General features: G+C 36.9%; 1 protein-coding gene across 3 annotated transcripts in view; it reads left to right on the top strand.

Annotated features, from left to right (window-relative positions):
- LOC134744528 (uncharacterized) overlaps positions 1–27,988 on the top strand; it is a 106,093-nt gene that overhangs the window by 72,115 nt on the left and 5,990 nt on the right. For all 3 annotated transcript variants that reach the window (XM_063678333.1, XM_063678334.1, XM_063678335.1), the window contains exon 2: positions 25,356–27,807. In XM_063678333.1, the coding sequence (XP_063534403.1) occupies positions 25,356–27,807 (2,452 nt within the window). The remainder of the gene's footprint in view (positions 1–25,355; positions 27,808–27,988) is intronic.

Raw genomic sequence — 27,988 nt, 5'->3', positions numbered from 1 at the left:
CTATTGACTTGCATATGCCTTTTAAATGTATTATTAATTTTATAACTGTATTGTTCTCATAATTGTAAATAATTTTTGAATATGACGATGTACAATTACTACAAATAAAATATATTCTATTCTCGGATGTCTCAATTTTTTTTGAAAAAATTAGAATATTTCCTTGCTGCTAGTGAAGCTGTGGACGACGGCCTAAATAAATATGATTGAATAGAATTTCTATTCAATCATATTCATTTATGTAGGTATCCTACCTACAACTCTTTTCCTGCAGCTCTTAGCTCTTTTACTCAAAAGTTTGCTTACCCTGCCTATTTTGTCTAACCATCTACCTTATCTACGTTGTAGTAAATCTTTCGTCGCGGGACCGGTCATTTAACTCGGCTATTAATAGGTATCACAATGCGCGGGCGCGTAAATAGCGCAGCTTTCAGAGGGTCTACCGCGAACATGGAGAAACAAAATTTCGTTATGAGTCTCTCTATCGCCCGAATATGGAATATTGGTAGAGACGCAGACAAGATTTCGCGGTAGGCCCTCAGTTTTACCCACTACGATACATTCGCTACAAGTTTAGAGTTAAGTTGGTATATAAGCTATAAAAAAAAACTTTAGCCGTCTTTTTCGAGTACTTAGTACTTTCGCGACTTAGCAATTATAGCCAAAGGATTTGTGTATGTAAAAATATTGAGTATTCTTTAAAAAGGACTCAACCAAATAATAAAACATAACCACAGTGTGGTAGTAACAGTAGTTAGTAGAGTTAACTATAGTTTAAAAGAAAAAGAAGTTTTGAAAAAAGATGACGACTATGGATATAACTTACCTATAGTATAAAATCCAATCGAGTCCTATAAACGGACTCCATGGACCTTACCAAGACTTGTTTGAAAACCGCAGAGATGAAACGAAGGAATAATACATTAGCTTGAAAGTTCGGAAACCTTATCCCGGTGAGATTAAAGAGAGAATAAACAAATGAAAGCTTTAATCATCTCTCTGGGTTGTTTTTATATGGGTTAGTATATTTTAGGAACAAGAGTTTTGGCCCGGAGATATTCCCTACTTAATCTTATTTTAAAATAAACGAGCCTATATTTATATTTTTACCAGACTACAGGAAGGGTTATGATTTTAGCAGTCTATGTATCTACAGTAGATAACCATCAAAGGTAACGGATCGACTATTTACGTGTTAAAAGTATCTACCATGCATTCTCTGATAGCTCAACAAAAATATGTATGTCACTGTATGGAGAACAATTAAACTGTGCCAAGTGTGCTTCTTTTAGATTATGCTGTTCGACCTAACAAAAGCTAAATATTTCAACTAAGAGTCCAATTCCATTCATTTAGTGATTAGTGAGCATCATATTGTATTATGTTCTACAGTGAAGTTGTTTTGCGACCTGTGCCTATATAGTTTAATTTTATTAGAAATAAAATCTTCATGTCAAATAATATTGTCTTCGGTTACTGCGATAGTTACTCATGAAATAAAACTATGAAAACGGATTATATCGCGTATATTGAATTTATAATACATCCCGACGTTTCGAACTCTTTACAGCGTTCGTGGTCAACGGGTCAGTTAGTTTTATTTCACTTCATGTCAAATGTTAAAGAATAAAGAATAAGAATGAAGATAATTTATTTTCAGCTAAAGGTTACAGACATTCCAGGGGGTCTCCGCACTAGGCAGTGCCTGTATCGCGGGGAACCAATTACAATTTAAATATCAGATCTGTTACAATTAAAAACTATCATTTAGTAAGAAACTACTAACTACGTTAAAGTTTAGATTTAAATGGTTCTCGAACATGATTTAAAATGTATTTAGATCGTCATCCATGCACTGTTACAAAACGTAATACGGTTCTAATTTTAAATGGCTCTAATCAGTGCTCATATGTTGAACCTTGACACAAGGATTTAAGGTGTATTTCATAAACAGCACTGCTGCACTGATTGCTATCGAGTAAAACAGGCTGTGCTAACAACCTGTTGGGCTAGAACGCAACTATTCTAAAAGGACTTAACTTTATAATTTTCAATGGCACTTACGTCTTTAGTCTCCTGAATAGTTGGAGCGAGAGCAAGCGCAAAAGGTCTTATGTCTACAGGTTTACAATGTCTCATACGTCGTTTGTTGGCTAAGTTGTTGGAGTTAGCGCATCCTAAAGCAACGGTAGTATAGAGTTACAGAAACGTCATGGTCTCACGTTCAGGACGGGTTTGTTAGTCTTCCCTTTCAAAAAAAGATTTAAACAAAATGGCTACTTAATTAAGAAGATTAGCTCTGCACTTAACAAAACAAAACTTTGACAGGACAACGTGTGGAAGTACCGCAATAAACGCCATTGTATAGAAATTTGACGTGACACTTTCACAGTTCGGCACTGAAAAGTCGATGCAGCTTAGTCTGACTTGAAGTTATAGTCAAGGAATATGATTTCTATGTGAACAGAACTAAGTGAGGGAGTGTCGTCACGTCATATTTACATAGAAAATTTACTTTAATGATGACATTGCCTGCCACACTGTAATTACAAATGCCATGCAGAGTTAGCTCTGTCCAACTCTAGGGATCTCATATTATTGTCACTGTAAGAAGTTACGAACGGGCACAAAATTTTTTTTTTTTTATTTGATTACAAACCTGTTGCGATACTTATTTACCGAGCTTATAACTTTGTAGGTATCGCAAAAAAATAAATATTTCTAGACAAGTGATAAAAAACTCCCTTTATAGGTACTATAAAGAATTGATTGATATTATAGTCAAACTAGTTTTTGTGTATCTGAAATAGGAACCATTAAATTAATTAGCATATTATGCCGACGACCGTCGCCGGACAGTATTAAATTAACTGTTATTTTTTGTCTACCAATAACAAATTGTTACTAGACATAGACCAGTCGACCTTTCAGCAAATGTCGGTACAAAAAAACTTTAAAAAATGTATATTTTTGAGATGAGACACCTTTTTACTGCCCTAGACATGTACTCGTAATATACTATTTTAATAGCTTCCATTTAAATGGTGCTCAATACGTAGTACCCTCAAAACATTCAGAACTACCAGTGCCAGTTACAAAAAGCGTCTAATTTCACAAACCGATTGCAAGAACCGTAAACGCATCCAGAAGTGACCACATGTAATAGTCCACTTAAATTGTCCATTGAAGCAGGGTTCGGAACCGGTATTTTTTTTAAACCCCGAAATAGCCCAATATTTTGAATTTTTTTATGCTCATTACGTAGGACTGAATCATGTATTTCGGAAACAATTTTGCATTATTAAAACGTCCCATTAAAAATGAAATTGTAAACAAAAGAACGTAATAATACCGGTATTTTTGTATGGAGCAAATACCGGTTTCCGACCCCTGCGATTGAAGACTAATTTTCAATAGCCGCTGCACTTTCGTAATTGAGTATGAGTACAGCACCCTGTTGTTGAAGACCTAAAGTTCAATCGCGATGATTTAAAATCAGCTGTCATTTGTTTGTTCAACTAAATGGCTGACTGCAACTGTCAGCCTCGAGCAAAACTTAAATAAACAGTCCACTCGGTGGCCTCTGCACTACCATTCTAAAACAAAATGTCGTATGTCAATGCTTGTTCATTAAACATACAACTTTTTGACAGTAAAGTTAGGTCACCTGTCTACAAAAACTGCGACCTTGTGGTGTTGATTGCGGCTCAATTTGCAGCAAAGATAGATATAACTCCGTAATAGATGGACACAGTCTAAGGAAAAAACGTGCCTCGAAAATCAAGAAAATTTGATTCTCGTTCAGAGGGCGCTACTAGCTTTGGCTTACTGTCGTATAGATGGCGTTGACGGTCTCGTTTGTTATTCAACAATTTTAACGCATATCAGTGAAAGAACATGGGTCAAAATCATAAAAATAATTAATGCAAATAAAAAAAAACATTTATCCATATTTAAATACATTTTATCGTATTTTTATAAATATTTATTTTTAGTTTTAAAGTGTGTCGACAGATGGCAGTGAATTTACTGGGGTTACAAAATTTAATATGACAGTACCGCTCTAGTATAAGGTTACTCTATGATTTGCAGTGATGTTTCGTTACACTTGAAGTGGACAATTTGTTATGTGTAGCATTTCGCACGTCAGCTCGATTTTACAACCAACATTCAATTTACTACAAACTGCAATATCTATGATGTCTGTATCTACTTCTGACTGTTAACAATTTATGAAATAACACTATGGAAACTGATTATATCGCGTATATTGAATTTATAATACATCCCGACGTTTCGAACTCTTTACAGCGTTCGTGGTCAACGGGTGACTGTCACCCGTGGGATGTATTATAAATTCAATATACGCGATATAATCCGTTTTCATAGGCCTCGTTTGTGTGCTCGAAGTGCCAAGATATATCGATTAATAAAACCTGATCTAGCCTAGCCTCTAAGACACGACAATTTTCTTCTTTTCGTGGTCAAATAGGGGTGCACTTTGAAAAGTATTTGTACATATGTACAATAATATACTTATTTAATGTTTGTTAGACAATAGGTACTGATTTACTGTACTTACAGGTTTAAAATATTTTACTCCGTGCAAAATATTAAGGAAAATCTACTATTGTAGATTAATATTTTGCTTATTAGCAACAATAAGTTACCTAAGTATATATTTTTTATAGATCTACAACACGGTATCTACCTGATTATGAGATTAACTAAATCTGGCCCTGTTTGAGGCACAAAACGTGACTGAAACACAGACATGCGGTCAAACAGGTGTATAACACACATTAGAGACGTTTTGATGCAAACCGCCATCAAATTCAAATCACGAAGCCGCATAACTCATAAAGAGGTTATAAAACACTTCTTTATTAGACAGCTTACAAAGGTGACTGGTCGCACCAAAAATAATACCCACGCTTTCCTAACAACCTGCCAAAGGAATTTTAACCTAAAAACTATAAGTGTCAAGGTTGATATAGTGGGCATTTTTAGGTTGGTGACATTTTAGGTGTTCCGCGTTTTAATTTAAACTGATTATAGATAAAAATTAAACGAGACGTCAATTGTCTATTTTATAGTTATTTGGTTAGTCATGTAAATATGACAACATAGACTTGAATTTGTTATCTGTGTATCCTCCAGTCGCCCAGAGGCCTATAAAAAGGTGTCCTGTTCCATTCTAATTCGAATCTTTATTCTGATGACAAATCAAAATTGCATTGTCCTTGGCAAGTGTGGGCAGCTATAGAAATTACGAAAGCAATTATGCGTTTTCTCTTCCGGACTTTGAATGTCCATATTAACTGTCTTCATACTTAAAGTGAGAAAGTATTTATCTGTTTTGCATATTTATCTTACAAAAAGCTACTAAAAGAAACGAGCACTTTAGCTAAGTGTCTAGGGTACTAATTTCTATACATAAAGGTTGCTAACAACAATAAAATACAATACAAATCCTCTTTATTGCACAACCTCAGAATAAATATACATGGAAACACAAATAATACATGAAGACAGAGGTGACAACAGGCGGCCTTATCGTTAAAGAGCGATCTCTTCCAGACAACCTTTAGGTAGTGGAGAAATGATACACATAAATTAACCAATTAGGAGGTGCAAAAAACTAAGTTAAAATTAAATAAAATTTAAAAAAAAAACCTTTAAAAGCTTAAAATTCAAGTATACAACAATAACCTAACCTCTACCTAACCTGATGTGTAAAATGAAAAATATCTTAGATTAATCTTCTTACTTAAAGATCCCTTCTTTGTAGCCTTCAATTATTACAACCCGCAAAATGACCGCAACCTTATGATAGTTGCAACAGTGAAGTACCTATTACCTACTTATATCTATATTTTAGTAAAGGTTAGTAGCACCATTTTGCCACCTGCATACAAACATTTAGTGACATTTACTGTCTATTTATAGCCAGTTGCAGCTGGTAACACCTTTATACAGTTTAGTGCTGTATTTCGCAAGAACTAGGACTTCTATTTATGTTCTTCCGCGATCTGATAGCCCTTAATGTGTTGCAGCTAATACCAAACACAGCATTTTGCTTCATAGTTCGTATACTTTGGCATCTGGACTCATAACAAATATTCGCAATACAGGACTAAGCTTTATACTGGTTTTCTTAAAGCGAAATGCTTAGTAAAAGGAATAAGAGTCAAGATATCAAAGGCAATAGCCACATTGGCATCTGGTTTGCGTTAAGTTAATGCTTTGTGTATCCTGTTTTAAGGGAAACTGATTAGCAGGATGTTTTGACTGTAAAATGGTTAATATAATCAGATTAAAGGTTCCAATACAAATAAGTTGTCAATAAAGTTATATTTAAGTTTTATTTAATATAGTAACAGCACCAATGTTGAGACATATTTGGAGTATTTTTGATATTTCGCCGATATCTGTAATTCCTACTCTATTACACTATCGGCGATGATCGTTGATTGTATCGTCGTCTATCATCGGCAAATTGGCAAGATCATCGCGCAAGCATCCACATGATCGCCTGTACAACGCAACCACCCGGCGATTCCCTTTGATGCGTGCCTAAAAAACCAAAAACTCATAGGTCGCAATCGCAGGCGATGATAGACGATGACTGACGAGGACTATCGCCCTCTACACTATCGTGCCCGCCAGTCATCGTCTATCATCGCCGAGAGTGTAGGAGAGCCATAATTTCTACCGCCTTGCGTTAGTTGCGTTGCGCGTTCTAAGTTAAATGTCTTATTGGTCTTTTAGGTTTTCGATGTGTTTAATGAAAGATAGGTATAGGTACTGCAATTATTTTTAACATAACACATTCAAACTATGTTTTCTTTCTTCAGTCAGTCAGTTCTATGGGCATAGTGATGGTGTTTACTAGGTAAAGAAGAGACTCTTTTTAGATAGATTTTGGAACATTGACCCGCCTGTTGCTATCTCTATTGCACGCGCATAATTATATTGCTGACATACTCGCACAGTGACATTGACAACTGGCATCATCATCATCATCATAATCATTCATTTATTTTTAAGTTTTTCTGCGAGCCCTTACCTTGAGAACCCCTGACTTGCCTGCAAGTGTCACTTTGACAGTGACAGTTGTTTGTTTACATTAATTCCGTGGGAATAAAATTCTGACTAACACAAGACCAGTAGCAGTAAGTAGTACAACACCAGCTAGTTCTTATACAAGGAGCATTGTTGTACGGTCATTAACAATGGACCCGTGGGTGAGGGGCTAACTGTCAATAGTATTGTTAATAATAGTGACGACTAATTAGTACTCGACAGCATGCCTAAATGTAGACTCGTATTTTCAATTATGAATATGAAAGTGCCTGTATCTGCCGTTTATCTTAGTAACTTGCTAGATGGTTATTTTAACTAACGATTCTTCGTAATTGTATTTATTTGTAAAAATCGCAAGACAAATATGTTTGCCAAAGTTGCTTCTACAACAAAGCAAACAAGTTATGTAAAAAGCATTTTTTAAACATTAAGTTTCAATTTATTTTGCCGTCGAAGCAAAAGCTCTGTTGTAGAAAAAATCGTCCAGGAAACTATGTAGACTTGTCGTCAACTCAAATCCAGTCGTAATTCGGCATTACATCTTGCACCACTTATTCATGTCACCTCAAACGTAACCTATAACAGTGACACGGATTCTCGGAAATGAAAGTCGAAAACAATCGGTAAGTAAATATAGATCTAGTATATCTTATGTGAAACACGTACATAACGCCGCTATTGTTAACATGGGAAACATGAATGTGACAGGTGTATTTATTAAATATGTATCCGCAAATAAGTGGAGTAAGTAATTTTAAATTCAAGTAGATACTTGGCTGGCGCGATGACCCAAAATGAGTCTTGGCCTCCAACACAAGAGCACCCCACTTTGTTCGGTCCAGAGCGATATCACGCCAGCTTTTGCTGACGCCGATCTCACGGAGATCTGCCTCCAGTCTATCCACTCAACGATATTTAGGATGACCAACAGGACGGCGTCCAGTTGGTTGACCTAAGTAGGCCCTTTTGGCTGCCCGATATTCACCACGAGGTGGCCATAGTGGCGTAGCTAGGCGTGGGCGAAGTGGGCCGTCGCTCATGGCCTCGCACCCCAATGGGGGCCTCGCGCGAGGCCCCTTCGGGCACAGTGAAAGAAAAGGGCCTCGCAGATGCGATTTCGCCCACGGCTAGATTATTTCACGCTACGCCACTGGGTGGCCAAGCTAGCGGAGACGATGCGCTTTGGTCTCATCTGTTATATTCGGCTCGGCTCTTTGATGGTCTATTTCGGCATTCTTTCGGATCTAAGAATCCCTTCCTTGACGGGTCCCAGAATCTTCCTTAACACCTTACGTTCTGTGACTAGAAGGCACACACGCACTAAGCTCCGGATCTATTAGACCGTGATCCGCCCCATCCTGATATACGGGGCTTGGACACTAACACTCAAGGAGAACAGCCTTCTAGTCACAGAAATTCAAGTAGGTAGATTAGGAAATTAATTAGGCAAAGTTCAAGCAAGACGAATTTTATTTTATCCATCTATAGGTACCTAAATATGACCGGGACCGTGAACAATGCATGCATATACAGTGATATTAAAATTCAATCAAGATGAAACTTAATAAAGAGCTTAAAATAATAATTTAATTGTTAATTGATTGGAATAAATCTGATCTGTAACTAGCTTCTTACTCTTACCCAAATGGTTTAGTGCATAACAACGGTGGGATAGCTAAATAAATTCCCGAGAAAAGTTTAGGTACCATTAACCAGAAATGTTGAGAAATGATAGTCACTGTTGACACCTGACAGATCATACCCAGAACAAATTGATAACAAGAAATTACTATCTGAATAGGCCTCCGTACGTGGATAGCTTTGAGATAAATGCGCCAGCGCATTTATTTAAACAAGTGCAAGTGGGCAGAGAAACGTGCAGATTAGATTAGTGCAGATATGAAACCCACGCGAGAAGATGCATACAGCGTGCATGATTTATCTTATGCACTACGAACAAATTGCACTTTTTGCTCTTTAATCAGGTTGCTAAGTGAAATTTGTTTGCAGCTACTTATTTAAACAATGCAATTTAAGTTAATTTTACGTGCAAATTCAGCAAAAAAAAATTACCTATATGTAGGTAAGAAAACACACTACTACAAGTAAAAATAACAAAAAGTGTCAAATAAATTGTTTGTAAAAATTAATGTTAAACCTCGATTTTAAATTTATTAATTATTATTAACCGTTAAAAAAAATTAAAAATTACATTCGTTTATATTTTTTATTATATGTATTTTAAAACAATCGTTTGACCTAAACTTTATACCATAAGATTTTTTAAAACCTAACCTACTTACCTTCTTTCGCGTAGCCAAGTTGACAATAGGGAATATTACGCGAAACTCTGCGTAGGTGGCGCCACTACCACAATCTGAGGGTCTATCACGAAACAAGAAAATCTAAATTTCGTTATCTGACATCTCTGTCCCTCTTGCATATTCGAGCGATAAAGATGCAGATAGCGAATCAGATTCGCGTTTCCCGGTAGATCCTCTGTAAACAAACCGCCTTAATGCATCAATGTCATATTTTATTGTCTCTGAAAACATGTGAAAAAACTGTTAAAGGCACAGTATGAGTAAGTTACTCTATGATTTACTAAAATGGCTAGTGCTGCACTCTGGTGGCAGAATATTGCAGTAAAGAACATTGCAGGGCTCCTGAAGTCATTTGGAAAATCACAACACAACCTTTACTCCTAAACATTAGTCATTGTTTCTCATACACTATCATTATCCGTCTTAGATCATCTTACGATAATTAAATCCAGAGACACCGGACACGTATATATCACCGTTATATGACCAAGTAGCAACTGTGCTACTGTTATAAAACAGGTTGAGTCCCAGCACTAGAGATTTCTAGAGTTCGTTTAAGTTGACAGCACTATACTTAAACGTCATATTGTAATATGAATTAGATATTTTTATGTCACTCCCAATCTCTGTCGCTTAAAAAGTCGGTGCAGAGTTAGATTGATTTAATTTAACGAAAATCGTAAAGATTCATAAAGTTGGATGCATTTTCTACAATCAGTAGAATCGATACCTACAAGATTTGATTGATATAGTTTGTCTTTATATAGGGCCCTCCACACTCATGCGCGAATCACGGCGCGAAGCCGCGAACGCGAATCTGGAGCCTAGTTCGCTAATCAGCGAACTAGGCTCCACACTCGCGTTCGCTGATTAGCGAACTAGGCTCCAGACTCGCGTTCGCGGCTTCGCGCCATGATTCGCGCATGAGTGTGGAGGGCCCTTAAGATCATAGAATATCTAATTTTGTTCATAAATAAAAACCCTGCCAAATTACAAAATGTAACTTATCCTAGTAACCAATTACAGAGTCTGCGAAGACGACATCAACATTAATATAATAGGTACGGTTGGTAATCTCCTAAACCCCAGACGCTCATTACGTGCAATTTAAATATAGTCATTTAGAGTTAAATTATGTCAAATAGGAAAACAAATTCCTAACGATTTACCTGAATTTTGCAATTGTTAGCGCTCTTGGCGTAGTTACGTAATATGACTATTACTCACTTTACTTCGGTTTAGTGATGATTCATAGATATTGCATCGATTGGCTGAATGGATAATGGATTCACCTTAAACGATAAAAAACTTAAAAATACTTTGTTTGTTCAATATGACAATCAATCAAAAATGCTTAACGAAAAATAATGTATGAAAATGACACATCACTTTTCGTAGCATATGTCATCCCGATACCAATTTTTTTTCACATCACCTATTCGAAAAGGGAACTTTTCTTCCCTGCTAGGAGGGATCAAAGTGGCACTTTTCTGTTCAAGGACATTTTGTTGCCAGTATGAAATATTGACACAAAGACATATGAAATTAGTATGCATATAATCGATTACGTGCATACAATTTTCTAACTTAAATAATATTTTGTTGTAATTGTAAACAATACATGTAATTAGCGTATTTTAAATTAATATTTAAATTAAGTAAATTATGAAATAAAACTATGAAAACGGATTATATTGCGTATATTGAATTTATAATACATCCCGACGTTTCGAACTCTTTACAGCGTTCGTGGTCAACGGGTCAGTCATTTTGCTCCCTTGTGACACAATCTACTATTTTCTGTTCGTTTGGCGTTTGTCAATGTACGATTATCACCTTAGGCCCGTTTCTCAAAAGCTTGTAAATTGTAATACAAGTGGAAGTCCCTTTCTAGCAAGAGCTGTCAAAAAGTGACATCCGCTTGTATTACAAGTTACAAGCTTTTGAGAAACGGGCCCCTGTTGTTACCTACTAATTCTTTCAAAACTCTGAGAAACGGTGGAGAGATATTTAATGCAGCAGCATTAAAATAAGCAAAAATATATATTGGAATCAGACAATCTAACAAGTTAAAAAACTTACTTTGTTACCGATCTACTCACGTTACTCACGTAGCTTATAAATATACGATCATAAGTTCACAACTTGAAAGCTCATTATCGTGAAGGAGATTTCAACAGCCACCATAATAGGTATCATTACACAAATTATATAAATAATCTACTTACACATCGATAATATATCATTGGAAATGCACGAGATTCAAAACACGTTACACAGACACTTGTCCTATATCCCGACAAATATGTATTTAACATGTACATACTAAACAGGCATTTTCACCTAACTATGCGCGAAAGTTACAAGTGAAAATTTAAAAGCAGTTTCTAGTTACTGGACTGCGTTCTTGTCCATAATGTAAATAGATTAGGTTTTCTTGAAAAAATCTTGTTCTTGTCTTATCTGGCAAGTTTGAGTGCCCTGTGAAACAGACTTACGATTCAACCCGACTACTAGAAACTATTGCTATAAGTACGTGTGTTAGGCACATCCTAAAAATCGGAATCTCTATCATCGTAAGACCAATTGGCCTATTTTTAGGACAAAAATGTGTAGCCAAAACGGCCCGCAAAATCAGCCTATTTTTATAGGATACTACTGGGTATTTACAAATTTAGAGTGGTTTGGTTTATTATCTATGGTCTCTGAATTTATTCAGTAACCATAAAGATTCGTATACATAATTTAAGATCGTGTTCCATGTTCTAACTCAGCACACCTACTTACTAATTTCTTGTAGGTCCATTTTATATGAATATCTTATTAATTATATATTTGTTGGAACTGACTATTCAGTCATAAAAATCACATAAAGTTTGGCTTGTATGAGTATTGTGTCATATTTTCTTATTATTAACCTATTCTAAATTGACATGACTTTGTAGGTAAAGCCTGACTAGCATCTGACCAGTAATATACATGCATACTGATCATTGTCAAGAGGGCGCTGTTGTTGTGCATGTATAGGGTGACAGTTCATTATAGTATGAAAAATCGAGTATCTGGCTTTATACATTTGTGTTAAACGTTTCCATGAACGACAACAATGAAGTACACCAAGTATACACAATGTAAAAACAAAACACTAACTTCAAAGTTATCTGTGACCTTTCGCATTCACACGTTCTTGACATCACCATAGACAACAAATGACATCACCTTCGCCAGACCGAATAGGAAGCTCGCTGAAACCTGTCTATGGGTGCGGCGTCAAGTTAAGCCTTTTAGGTGAGACGAGTCTCTTTAGAAAACATATATATTGAGCTACCGCAGTTGACAAGTTACTTATTGGGAGGCCGATCAAGATCTAATAGGCCTAGGTTGTCAGAAAGTTCCTTAAGACAGGCTTTAGAAAGTATTGTTTTAACTCCGTTAACTTTCGACTTCGACCATTTGCAGCCAACTGCTTTAATAAGAACTTCTTTAAGAAGGTATAATTGGTTGGAATTGGCGTTTGCGTCCGCACGGCCTGATTTGAACGGACAATTTAATCAGATTGGCGAAAAATTGTCCTCGTCTGGAGAGGCCTTCAGCCCTTCATCTTCATTTTAAATATTTGTTCCGTTTCACATTTCACTGGCGTGAAAAATATTGTATACGATTTTAACATTATTTACTTTTGTTTTAGTTTTATGTGCAACAGTTTATCACTACATTCGAATATGTGGTCTGTAATGTTATACTTTATTTAAGTGTTTTTAACTGAACAAGTTAATAAAAAGCAGTTTTTCTTAAACGACATTTTCTCGAGACGCGTTCCGAAGGTGTGGTCGCTTCGAATAACTTTGCCATCAAAAAGAAAGCGATGATATATTGACTTAAATGCTTACACGCTTTACGCCGGTTTACGCAATATTGCATTTGTTTCTTATGTAATTGGTAAATACGTATTCTTGGTCGTGTCCTTTTTAGTGTCTTTGAAATTAATCGAATGTAAATAAATTTAATTATGCAATTTTTTGCCATATTAAAATGTCATCAGGTGTGTACAAATACCTAATTAAAGCTCATAATGATTATAATGATTTTACTTAATTAACAGAAATAGAAAACAGAAAGGTCATACTCATACTTGAATACTTCTAAATTTACTCTAAATTGTACGTTTTTTTTTTAAATGTTTTCGCTTCCTCGCGTCTTAATATAATCCCAAGGGGTAAACAACAACTATTCTCTCTTGTTAAACAAATAATAACGTGTCTAATGCTTGTAAAAAAGTATCTAGTTTCATGAAAACTATAGAAGTATAGACTAATAGAATGGACTTTTTTTCTTTGTATTTGTCATCTCACTTCACTATTATAGTCACAATTTTGTCACGCAAAATTTCTTACTGAACCGTGGTCGAATGCATTTTTAACAATGTGAAATTGTTTTCGTGAGAATAATAATATTAACATAACTTCTCATAACGTCGTAATAAAAGAGAATGGCCCTGAGAAGTACTCGTAATTATAGTAATAACATCGTTATTTTGAGGTGAAAAGTATGACTCATTTTGCTCAATGTAGGTACAGTCGCCGTCAGATATATATCGGAGCGGCCAAGGTGCACACAAATATCTAAACACGCCTCTATTTTCAAGGCGTTAGAGTGCGTGTTCAGATATTTTCAACACCTCGGCCGCTCCAATATATCTGATGGCGACTGTACTTACACGAGTAGTGCCTACTTAAGAGCCCATCAACTTGCTCACTAGCGCCACTGCTAAATAATTGTGATTATTTAAGTTTAACGGTAGATATTTAATAAAAGGGCCGCTACGTATTACTGTATACACAGACCTGTATATCAGAGAATGAAAGCTTTTGACGCGTCTAATCCGTTACTTTTAAACTTTTGATGCTGACTTACTGCATTATTGTATGAGAAACTAGTCAAGAATGAATTTAAAGCATTCAAACTGTATCACATTCGTGTAAGAACGCACATAACCACAGTCATTACGAACCTGAACTCGTAAATTTAGGTAAATGAAAGGGCAGTAATTACTGACAGGTAAAGTTACCCGAGGCGGTAATCTGGTCGAGTGTTACCATGGGCTGCGCAGGCGCAGGTGTCGAGTTGGGCGCCAATATAACGTGACCTCGAGATCCGTAGCAATTATTTTCTCATCCAGTGATTCGCAGACCACTGGTGACCTCTGAATGTCCCTTAAAGTAAAAGGTTATCTTTAAAGGTTAAAGATTTATCCTTTTTGTCACTAAAACTACTGAAAGGCAGCATGTTGTAAAAAGTTAAACGTAATATTACGTGGAAACTTTTATTACGTTTCACATGCCTTACAATATACTTATACGTTGTGGGCTCAAACTGCTTGTTATGGATATTTCTCCTCACTTGCCCATCATACCTCAACATTATTAAAAAGTAAAAGTATTTTTTTTTATCAGTTATTATAATTATGCTTAACATTTACTTGTAAACACATCACAAAATAACTAGAACTGACATCCTAAGCTCTGTAGCTGTTGGCATAATCCGACACATACATTTTAAATGTGTAAAATTATCTATATGTATATTTAAATATTGTTGAAGTGCTGTTTATACTAGTCCACTTGAGGCCCCGAGTCGCCTAATCTTGATAAGGGATTGGAATTACTCCCCTTGATCTAATCGATTCGAATTATAGGGCCCATCCGGCTTGGTTAGAAAGCTGACTATTAACATACCTTAACTTATTTACCTTGCCACGCAACTGGAGATTGTACGACAAAAAACGTATGTGAATTGTGTTTGCTAATCGTGGCGTGACGAGTGATGATTTGACTGAGTGAATTAGATTATTGGGCGCCAGGTATACGTTATGACACAACAATGATTTGAGAAATTACCACTTTTATGTAGTGGTTCCTGGTGGTAAGAAAGATTACCAGAGCGGTTTCTTCTTATTTTCTTCGGAATATGCTCTGTAGGTACACCTACATTTGGTGCATTAGGTAGCTGAATCACACGATAGTTTTCGATTACCGGAAGCGCCTGGCAGTCCTGGCACTGATAAATCTTGCCAATTTTCTCTTATATTCTCATGACCGTTCTTATTGTATGCTTCTTATTTATGGTAAACCGGTTACTGTTGTACCTGCACGTATCTAATGACTTCCTACGATAACTTTGGATCAAAATTTTACGGTTTATCATTTCAAAGGTTATTATTACTTCGTCTATTGGCCATTGACCTACAATAAATTTATAAAAGTTCTTGTTACAAAAATAGCGATCACAAGATAAGTGTTACAATGCTAATTTCGATTGAAACCTTACTTGACCTTAAGTTCAAGTCCCAAAGGCATTTCTTTTATAGAGGCTTGGTGACCAGAGAGAGGGCTGGCCTATATTTTGCCCAGCGGATCAGCACTGCCATCCAGCGGGGCAATGCGGCCAGCCTTCTGGTCTGGGCACCCTACCGAGTGACTACGACAGACCAATTTTTTTATTTATTAAGTTATTTGCTTAATTGTAGTGTTTTTATGTTTGACAAAAATTAATTATCATTTGTATAATGAAAACCACATACTCGTATTTGTTTCTAAGCCAGACTATTGCTATATTGTAGATATTTATATGAATATCTACCATAAAATTTAAATACCTAAATAAAGGAGAAAGTATGTTACGTGATTATCTACGCTTTGATAGTTTTGAAAATCCATCAAACACAACAGACATCTTTTTTATATCGCCGCGCGTTATACGAAAGAAACATTATCCATTCATCTAGCTACTAGTGTTTCGAACAAATATTGACATGTCAAAGAAAAATAAAAGCTGTTCACACAACCACCGATAATGGGGTCGACACACCAGCTGTTGAAACCGGAATGTGTCGAGGTGAGAGGCCCGACGCACACTTAAAACTCTTGACATGCGCGGGTGGTTCGTGAAAATTGAAATAAGTAATATACTTTCTACAGCCAATTTCATATTGCATCCTTGCAGGTCAATATGCCTGTGGCATTTGTGCGTTTTAGGCACAGAAAACTTGGCTATAGTGACAAAATAATAGTTTGTTTTAACTATTTTATCTTGTTTAGGTTTAGACCTAGTTTAAGTAGTAGATAACTCAATTAAGTATATATGTGTAAACTTAAAATCTTATTACTGTTTAATTTTCTTGGCATCTCATTTCTCTAGCGTTATATTTTAACTGAATGTTCCTTTCCTTCTGTGCACACGTTTTGAGTTATAGTCGATCTGAACTGTAAGTTATTAATGTAATTTATGTAAATGTCTAACTTGTTTTGTAAGCCAAATAAAAATAATATCGGCCTGTCAGTTGTTCGGATTTGTCAAATTAAAAAGTTCTTACTGACAGGCCGATATCGTCCGGCGACTGATAGTCAGTGGGCCCCTTTAAACACGTTAGTGTACCTACTTAACTAGTACGAAATGAAAAGGGATTCGTTTTAAATGACTTAAACGTTCTTATTTAAATTGTAATTGGTTCCCCGCGATACAAGCATTTGCCTAGTGCGGAGACCCCTGGTATGTCTGTAACCTTTAGCTGAAAAATGATGATTTATTCTTCATCTTCTATTACCTTCTTCGTTTCGGACGAGACATATGAATGAAAAAAATAAAGAATTTTTTTTTTTATATTATTACAACCATTTGTTTACACAATACACTTTGCGACCTACTTAGCTTGAACCATCTCTGACATTATTCGTCAAGGATGCGGTACGAACACAGCACACAGGCTGTGTATTAGTTTAGCTGCTGAATATGACCTTGTTTATTGCGAAAGAGTAAAATATTTACATCATAGTAACTGATATGAATGGACCGAATAAGTGAATGAAAGTCAAAATGGTTCCAAAAGTAATTTGTATGACATTTATGACTCAGACATCTTATTATGATATGATGACTATTTGTACAATATTTCAAACAGTTCCAGTCCTTAGATATTGACAAAGCTGTTGAAATTTGATGCAAAAAATAATTCGAATGTTGTAAAGCTCCACTAATTTTTTTTATTTTTTTTTATTAAACAAGAAATCAATGTTCAATATGAACGTTTTTATCGTCAGTACAGTACAGAGGTACATAAAGAAAATAATAAAGATCATTTGTTTTCAAGCAAAAAGTACCACATTGTCGCTTGCCATAAAGACGCTCTGACAGGTTTTTCGTATATAAAGATACAAGCAATTTTCGTCCTTATGTTAAGCGACAATGTGTGGTACCTTTTGATTAAAAACGTTACATTTATTTTCAACCTTTTTTCAGCTAAAGGTTACACGTACCAGGGGTCTCTGCACTAGGCAATGCCTGTATCGAGGGGAATCAATTACAATTTAAATATCAGAACTGATTACAATTAAATCAGTCAAACATTTAGTAAGGAACTACTTACGGCCAGTACTATCTAAACTACAAACTAAGACTAAATCTAGACACAATTATTGAAACTAAATTTTATCAATTATTAATATCATTCTCGTTCGTGACAATCGTGACTTTATTAGGTATCTAAAAAACTTCCTCAAATTAAAACTTCCCACGCTATAATTCGATATCAATTTCAAAATAATTTACAGATCATTCCTACCAGAAAACTCGACACATTGTTACGCTGCCTTACATAATAGTAATATTTCGGTTACAATTATTTTCTGGTTCACTACAATACAATACCGTAACGGATTTGTTGTGCAATCCATTGACATGACCGCCAAAACGAAATGGCTACGCGATGTTTCGACTTTTTTTAGAACATTACTTATGCGGATTTTGATCTGTAAGTACCTAAGTAATTATAAGTAAAATATGGGATCTCTTTTATTGAAATGTGACTAAAAATTTATGAGATTCCATATATTATCTTGACCCAAATGGAGACGCTTTGTCTGTAATTTTCTGTACAAAACAGTCTGCCGATTTTTGCGGGGGAGGGGCACGTCAAATGTATACGTAACGTAAAAATAGCAACGTCAGTCCGTATAATGTGTTTGACCATTGGTCATAGAGTTTCGACAGAGGGGAACGCCTGTTAATGGCTACTCCGTTTGTTTAAATCCTCCAAGTGACCCACCTAGTTTTTTTTTAATTTCCTTCCGCGGACGCTCCGGTTGTGGAACGAGCTATGCCGAGGTTTTCTCGAGGGGTTACAGTATGAAGTTCTTCAAAAAAGGAGTTTACAGGGTTTTAAATGGTCGGCATGTAACACCCCTGTAGTTTTAGGCGTCCATAGGCTACGATAACTGCTTACCATCAGGCGGGCCGTATACTTTGCCACCGACGTGGTAGTATAAAAAAAACTATTTAGCTACTAAACAAACCATAATACTCATAATATATAACTTTCAAAAGCAAGAAATTTATGTAAGTAATTATGAAGTTGGAATTAGACCGATGTGAAAATAAAAACACTTATTTAACGATAACTGCAACTTAAAAACCGAAACAATTATATATTTTAGAGCAATGTTGACATAACTAATCTCAAAGAATATACCAATCGCCTAATAATGTAGAGATGGATACTAAAATAAAACCTGAAAGCACCTGCACATTTCCAAAAAAGTAAAACAATGATCCAATTGATCCACTAACCGCGAAAGTATGTAGGAATCTGATTACGAGCGATTACCGCAGTATCGTGACCGAATGTTAACAATTTAACACATTCAACTATTCTGCACAATGCACACAATCCGTTTTGTCATTTGTTGCGTACTGTTTCCATACCCTCTACTGTGTTTAACATTCGAATAACAAAGTACGTGTGTCATCGAAAATCTATTACTATCTTTAACCAGCGAAAAATAAATAAAAAACTGCCAATCTCTATACTTTCGTGGCATAGCACTTACAACAAATGCTAAGTAATATGTTTACCAGGGTGTATCGAGATATGCCCCTGAATTATTCGCCGCAAATTTCACTAATCATGGCCGCAGGGCACAGATAATTGAATTTCCGGCAAAAAGTCAACAAACATATCTGGAGAGAAGTGTTATTCTTATTATCAAATTATCATTGTAGATATCGCAAACTCGCCACAATTTCGCTGCATATTTCTTGTGCAATCTTAGTTAGTTCCTTGTATCTTCGTATAATAACAATATCTAGATTAGTATTAGTACCCAGTGTGTAGGTGAAATTAATTTATTAATTCTTTATTTAAGATACATTTTATTTATAGAATTTTAGTTTGGTTTATGACTACGTTAGTTACTTAACTATTACTACATTATTTATTATTAGCCCAACCCAAAATTTCAGGAAGATACAATCCACCCTAATAACTAATTATGGTGTCAAACAAAGGTTTATAAACCTTAGAAAATGAGTATACCTATATGACGAAAAGTTAACATAAAATGTATGTGGAACTGAACAAGTGACATGGAACTGTGTGTACTAATTAGCTCCATGCATGAATTTATTTTTATTTTTGGATTCATAATTTATATCGTTGGAACACCGGAAATGATAAAAATACTTTTGTAAACCTTAACATTATTTTATTAAAAAATATTTAAAATGTTGAAAATTTTTGAGCGGTTGAAACGCTCATAATTTTTGGCGCGAATTCGACAGAGCGTGATGACGTCACACGTTGGGCGGCCCAACTGACGTTTGCTACTAATGACACTAATCTGTCGAACGCGTGACGTCACGTGGCGTTTCGAGCGTTTCGCTCACTAGCTTTTCGCGGGCAAATTTTTGTACTTTTTATTTATAATTTTAAGTAATCTAAAAACGGAAATGCATTTGTAACATGATATAACGGTAACAAACATCCGAATAAAACATATTTCGTTCAAATATAAACTTCATGCATGAGGCTAATTCCCATTTCTACCTCTCTTATTAATTTGTCTCTACTTTGATAGATTCACGATAGCAATCAAAACATTGTTGACGGTTCAATGAATTCATTTTACACGCAGTTATGTCATTGGCCTTGCGTAATGGCTTTTAATTTCTATTGATAAAACTATCTCCAATGAATTCTAAGCGCCACTTGCACCATCCCACTTACCCGGGGTTAACCGGTTAAACCTGGAGTTACCTTGGTTACCAGTACAATTTGACACTGGGTTAACGGGTTAACCCCGGGTTAGTGGGATGGTGTAAATGGCACTAAGAGACAGACTTGGTAAAAATTAAGACTATTTTTGTCTGATTCGATACTAGATAGGAATTCGTTTTTTTTCTGGTAGGTATTTCGAGCAAATATTAACTCAAATCTTCGTCTTCATCAAATCTAAGTCAAGTCGTTTCAAAATGAGAGCGGGAATTCGATTGTATGGGAGCGGCTTTTTAACGGTGGGTTCGTGAGACTCTTAAAGTGGTGCCCAGAGGGCCTAGCCAAGATGCCAATCGTTTGTGCCGTAGCGAACGAAACGCTAATGTCTTTCTGTCGCACTAATATGGAAGAGTGATAGACAGATTTCCGTTTCGCTCGCTACGGCGCAAACCATTGGCGGCATCTTGGCTAGGCAGTAGGCACCACGATTTTATGAGTAACTATCGCGGTAACCGAAGACAATATCATATAAAAATAATTAATGCAAATAAAAAAATCATTTCTCCATATTTTAATAAATTTTAACGTATTTTTATAAATCTTCATTTTTAGTTTTAAAGTATAGATGGCAGTGAATTTACAGTGGTTACAAAATTTACTATGACAGTACCGCTCTATCGTATTATACGATTTTTGGCTCAACTAATCCTAAACAACTAAAATCACCTAATACTAGTAGGTTTAGCTCTACTAGATTTTTTTTATATAGAGAGGACGACCCCACAACTGCTGGGAGACTGTCTATTGACTGGTTTACTGTGGTAGGCACCCAGATATTTCAAACCTCATAAAACGTATTGTCATCACAAGAATACCAATTTGATTTTTTTAGTTTTCCCCTTTGCTGTATTTCAACCTGCCCGCATACCAAACATAGGAGCAGTGAAATTGTTTTATCATCACATTCCAATTCCTATTCCTCAGGTGCTAAACAATGTCCACGCATACTTGATTAGCAGAGAAAGCTGAGCAAACAGACGTCGTGATGACACGTAGCCATCGCGCTGCAATGGCACTGCACTTAATATTATGTAAACTGGGCACTTGGGACACGAAATTAAGGTACCTACTTGAGAGCTTCCAAAATTCAGATTGCATGGAGTCTCCGAAAAGTTGTGATAGTTCTCGAAAACTTCTGGAAAATTTGCAAAGCTAGAGATAAACATTTAAGATAGATATAACTCCGTAATAGATGGATAGTCTAAGGAAAAAACGTGCCTCGAAAATCACGAAAATTTGATTCTCGATCAGATGGCGCCACTAGCTTTGGCCTACTCTCGTATAGAGGGCGTTGACGATTTCGTTTGTTATTTATAATTTTAACGCATACCAGTGAAAGAACATGGGTCAAAATCATATAAAAATAAATTCAATATACGCGATATAATCCGTTTTCATAGTTTTATTTCATGAGTAACTATCGCGGTAACCGAAGACAATATCATATAAAAATATATAGAAGCTACTGATTAAAAGGTTTAAGGTGGAGTATAGCCCTTTATGGAAGTGAAACGTGGACAATGACCCTAAGAGATAGAAAGAGAATGGAAGCATTTGAAATGTGGTGCTTGTGGCGAATGGAAGGCATTAGTTGGAGAGACAGGATAACGAATGAGGAGGTGCTAAGAAGAGTGAGTGAAAGAAGAGCTATTCTGAACACTATTGCAAATAGACGCGGGAAAATGATAGGACACTTAATACGACACGACTACTTCTTTAAAACTATCCTGGAGGGGCGGATAGGAAGGAAGCGGGGTAGAGGAAAACCCAGACGCAGCTTTTTAGATCAAGTGAAAGAAAAAGTAGGGGTCGTGTCGTATCAAAAAGTCAAAGAGTTGGCGCGGGATAGGGAAAGCTGGAAGATACTCCACCGACAAGAGAATAACTCTTAAGTTAATGATGATGAATGCAAATAAAAAAATCATTTATCCATATTTAAATAAATTTTAACGTATTTTTATAAATCTTCATTTTTAGTTTTAAAGTATAGATGGCAGTGAATTTACAGTGGTTACAAAATTTACTATGACAGTACCGCTCTACCTTATTATATCCTCTTTGGCTTAACTAATCCTAAATAACTAAAATCACCTAATACTAGTAGGTTTAGCTCTACTAGATTTTTTTTATATAGAGAGGACGACCCCACAACTGCTGGGAGACTGTCTATTGACTGGTTTACTTAACATTCCATTTCATCTTCCTTGCAGTATCCGGCAATGGCCATGACATTTACTTACCAAGGCAATCATTGATCGAATCTGTTTCAAACTCGATCTTTCTTTATCTACCATCTCTGGCTTTTTCTTCTTCTTCCTCGGTCCCTCATTGCTGAGGATCGTGACCATTCCATAGGTTATAAGCCATATGGTTCACGCACTGCATGTTGCCACTAACCACCCTCTTGACAGCATCAAACCAACTCATGGGTGCTCTTTCTCCCGCACGCTTGGCAGCCATTTCACCCAAGATAATCTGCTTTTCTAGGTCATGCTTTTTACACAGCATGATATGACCAAAAAAGCTGAGTGCGCGTTCTTGACATATTGTAGAGAGCTGTGTGGTGATTTCTAGCTCCTCTAGGATGGACTTATTGGTTCTCATAGCCGTCCAGGGTATGCGTAGGAGTCTTCGCCAACACCACATTTCAAAAGCGTCGATTTTTGACCTGTCACGACATTTCAAGCTCCTCTCGGCACCGTATACGAAGATCGAGAATACCAGAGATCGAGTCAAGGGCACCTTGGTTGAACGACAAATGCTTCTGTTCGCCCAGATTTTGTCGAGGTTCGCCATAGCATTTTTGGCCATGCCAGATCTACGGCGTATTTCGCCATTGCAGCCACCGTCACAGGTTATCAGCGACCCGAGATACACAAACTCACTTTTTCATATTTACTGAGTGCATCGGTGATGTTGGCTTCTACCACCTAGTAATTGGCAATACTCGATGGATACGATCCACATTTCGTGTTTATTTGTTATAGGTACCTGTTAGTTTATACCTATGCATAAAGTCAATAAACCTGCTTACATGTCTAAAGCACGTCTCGTATAAGGAATCCGCACGTATAACGGCAAAGGTAATTTAGCAGCAAATTCATAATAAGCAAATATCTTCAAAGGAACGAGTTTTTGCGCAACTACATCTATTCCCAATGTTTTAACCAGTGTAACTAGACCCCGAGATTATTCATAAATATTCGTGGTCAAGTCATACTTTTACTGGTCGATCAGAGCTTGGTAAATCTGTAAATGAATCTTAGCACATCGTTACGCCGCGGTACGATAGATGTTACCTGTTTATTCATAATCGTATGAAATAACACTAGGTATAAATCAATAGATAATTTTAGTAATTACTATATAAAAATATATAGAGTTGCACAAATTATACGCTGCAGAAAATGTTAAGTAGACCGGGCACGTAATACAATAATAAGAAAACCTTTATGTTCTCATTTAAGTGAATATGTATAATATTCTTATGGGAATAAATAATTTTAAACCGAAACCAAATACATTTTGTTAAATTTCAAGTGTGAGAACCATTATGCGTTAATGGTTTAAAATACCAATTAATTGTAACTAAATAGTTCATGCTGAAATGAGGAGGGAGATTGTCACTCAAATATTTTTTATTATAAGTAAACACGGTCTACTTACAAATATTAATAGGAATTAGTACTTGAAAACGCATCAACTTCAAGACCGTAAAATAGCTCACATGCAACTAATTGGTTAAGTTAAATCACTCATTAACGATTAATATTTTCATGTTTACGACGATTAGCTCTAGCTCCATTACCCTAAATTATCGATTCGCCTTTGAAAATAAAAGGAAACGACTTTGGTATATTTTTCACTTTTTTCAGTGACTTGACGTATTTTATGTCGCCATTTCGCCAATGACCAAATGAGTCGCCAAAACACCCGAAATTGTTTTTATGTTATTACTTAGGTATAATGTACAAATTAGCTCTGACACTTACTTTACTTTTGGGTATTCTTGTCTAAGATAACGATTTTTGGGGTCGCGTCGTTCTTGCATAGGTACATATGTATTGCTCATTAACTCATTAAAGGATGACTCACGTTAGACCGGGCCGTGTCCGGGCCGGAGCTTCCGGCGCTTACTTTTCTATGACATGACAGTAGGTGATCACGTGATGCTTTCCATAGAAAACGAAGCGCCGGAAGCTCCGGCCCGGACACGGTCCGGTCTAACGTGAGTCATCCTTAAGTTTGAACTGCGAATTAAATACGAAGGAGCACTGAAAATAAATTTCTTGACTGCCACTAATAGTTATTTGTGCAGCAAGAGAGGAAAGTTGGTTTTTCTTGCAAGTGTTTATTTTGAGTCCCGAGAAAGCGAAAGATTCTATAATTGAATCACGAGCGAAGCGAGTGATTTTAAGGTAGAATCTTGAGCGTAGCGAGGGACTCAAAAACACGAGATGTAAAATAACTTTGCTCTCGTGTTGCACACATAATTTTTCACCTCAGTAGTGAGAACATATTAAAGGTTAAAATGTATTTCGAATTACACAGAATAAACAGAAAAAAAAAGTATTATAATATGTACGATACGATAAGATACGATACGATACGAGACCGGACCGGACCGGACCGTACCGTATCGTACCATAATTTTTTTTAATAAAAGTATTAAGTTTATGGCCTTCACTAAATTAAAAAGCTACATTGTTTCACTCCCTGGAGTGAGGAAAGTCGCACTTTCCTCACTCCAGGGAGTGACGAAAGTAGGCTTGTTCGAGCTGCTGAGGTGAAAAGGTATATTTTCTGCGGAATACTTATGTTCTCTTTTTCCTTCTTTCCAGAATGCCAGTTACGCGATAAACAGGCGATATTCGCGCGGCAACATGTCGCCGGTGTGCCACAACTTCGTGCAGAACGCCTGGAAGAAGGACTTCTGTTCCAACTGCTTCAAGTCCCGCGAGGACCACCTCAAGCAGGAGCGCACCACCGAGGGCAGCAAGTATATCAACACCCCCTTCCAGAACAGAAGCACCTTCTTCAAGAAAACACCACCCAGCATACTCAAAACACACCCCAAGAAGAAAAACAAACGAAATGTCAGATTCCCTGAAGAGGTGAGCAGTGTCATTGGCTACGGTGGTGACGACTGGTCTGATGGAGAAGAATTCGAAATTTCAGAAGAAACTGAAGACGATGACAGTTTTCCTGATACAGAGGAAGAGAGAGAACTTCATAAAGTCACCAAATTGAACACAGATTTTAACACAGTTAAAGCTAATCTATTGGGTGAGACTGCAAGCAAATCTTACACCTCTTTACTGTTAGGGAAAATGCAAACGGATTCCGATGGAAAGAAGAAGACTTTACTAGTCTCAGTTACTCCGTTTGGGCAAGAGAACAAAAGCCCAAATGTAAAATCGCATGGTCGAAAACCCGCCGTTATACATGTCACGGACGCATCCTCCGAAGAAACTAATAACTATAAAACCAATATTATTCTGTCAACGTACGTTAAAGAAACCGAAACTATTATACAAGCAGATAGCACAACAGAAAGTATATGTACTGAAAAATCGCTGCTTGAAGAAATATCAGAAACTTTAGAACAGAACAGAATCACAAATGCCACTGATCTTGGTTACACACAAAAAGATTGCACCAAACCCACCGTAGTAGAGGGGAAGATAAAGGAAAGCATGCAAGATGACTTCGACAAGAAAGAAATGTGCGAGACCAAAAAGAATGCGATCGTGAGGAAATCGCCCTTGCCTAAAACACAGGAAAGGCCTAAAGTAAATCTCAGCCGATCTGAATTCAAGTTTTGTAAGATAAATGTTGAAAGCAGTAGTGTTGATTCAGCGGTAAGCACTCTTAATTCCACCGCCAACAATTCTCTAACGTCAGACGACGAAAGTTTCAGCGGTCGCACGGACTCCGATAACGACGATAGCGGCCATTTCTCCGAAACGAAATGTGAAGAGACAGTCAAGATAAAAGTGTTCAACGATACCGATAAGAACATCAAGATGTCCCCGATAGGGCAGCTCAGAAAAATAGATGGGCAAGCCAGCAACGGCTACTCGACGTTCCAAAGTCCGATTATAGATATGCCACCAATTGTGCCAAAGCCTCATGACAACGTATTTTCTGCTGAGGCTAGTAGAGAGTTAGCTGGCGAACCAGATGGTAGGGCAGATCCAGATGAAACCACCGAAGCCCCAGCGTTACCTAAGAGCCCAATGCCTACAATGGATCCTCGTCCATCTTTCCTTCACGGAATGATTACTGATATAATGTCTCCCAAACCTGCCGTACCTGAAAAACCCAAGTTGCCGATCAAGCCGGTTATAAAACAAACCACTAAAAAAGCCGTCGTAACGCCGCAAACAGTTATGCATTTGCAAACTAAAGTGGAAGACGATCGGTCGGCCCGAGCTATTAGCGAGGAGAAAAATAACGAAATAACTGAGGTGCATGAAGAAAAACCTGAACCGATTTACTACGCGAAACCTGTTCTAACAAAGCAAGACAGCGATACGTCACTCAATAGCCTTACTAAATCTAAAGCACCGTCACCTCCATCATCGCCATCAATAGACGAGTATCCAAATTTGTATCAAAGGAATACAAATGGATTCACCAAATCTGACTCTCCTGTAGTAAGAGAAATGGAGAAGCGAGAGCGAGCAACCATATCCTCCGCGATGCCTAAAGTGAAACCTGCTGATACTGTTGAGATTAAAAAGGTTGATGTCATCCCAGAACCTGCCCCTAGAAGAAACATATCTTTGTCACACGATAATCTGCTCTTAGACGAAAAGCGCAAAGGCAAGCTAAAATTCTCCATCAAAAAACTCTTACGCATAGGCTCATCAAAAGACTTAGACAAGAAAGAGCTCAGCGTAGCAACAGTGGCGAAAGTAGCCCACAAACCCGAAGAAATCTTCGATTTAACACCGAAACCGAAACCACGGCTGGTGATCATACATCCGTTGGACATAAACGGGTCGAATGTTGAGGTCGTGAAGCCGAAAGAGATATCCGAGATTCGTCGGATGAGTCACGATGACGTGTCGATATATAGTGGGAGTAGTTCGGCAACTGAGGTAGAGACGCCGAAGGTCGTAAACAAGCCCCCTCCTCCTCCAAGGCACTTGAGTGAAGAGACAAAGGTGGCCACAGTTCACAAGCCGGCCAGACCGCCGCCGCCGAAGTCGGCTGCTCTCCAAAAGAAGCAAAAACAGCAAGCGTGGACACCGCCGAACAAGAGCGACAATATTTATGCGAATCTAGGTAAGTTCATTAGCATTGGAATGCCATATTAATGTAGGAGGATGCAGTGTTTAGTGAACGTGTATGACACTGAGTGGAGAAAGGCGGTGTAGCGTGCTATTTGTTTAAATACGATTGTTTTTGGTTTCATTTCTAAAATTCCTGAATCAAGTTAGAATTTATTTTAGGAATATATTTGACT

Source organism: Cydia strobilella, chromosome 10 (assembly GCF_947568885.1).
Source record: "Cydia strobilella chromosome 10, ilCydStro3.1, whole genome shotgun sequence".
NCBI lineage: Eukaryota > Metazoa > Arthropoda > Insecta > Lepidoptera > Tortricidae > Cydia > Cydia strobilella.
The sequence above is the reverse complement of the archived record's forward strand: the minus strand, read 5'-3'. Positions and strand labels throughout refer to the sequence as shown.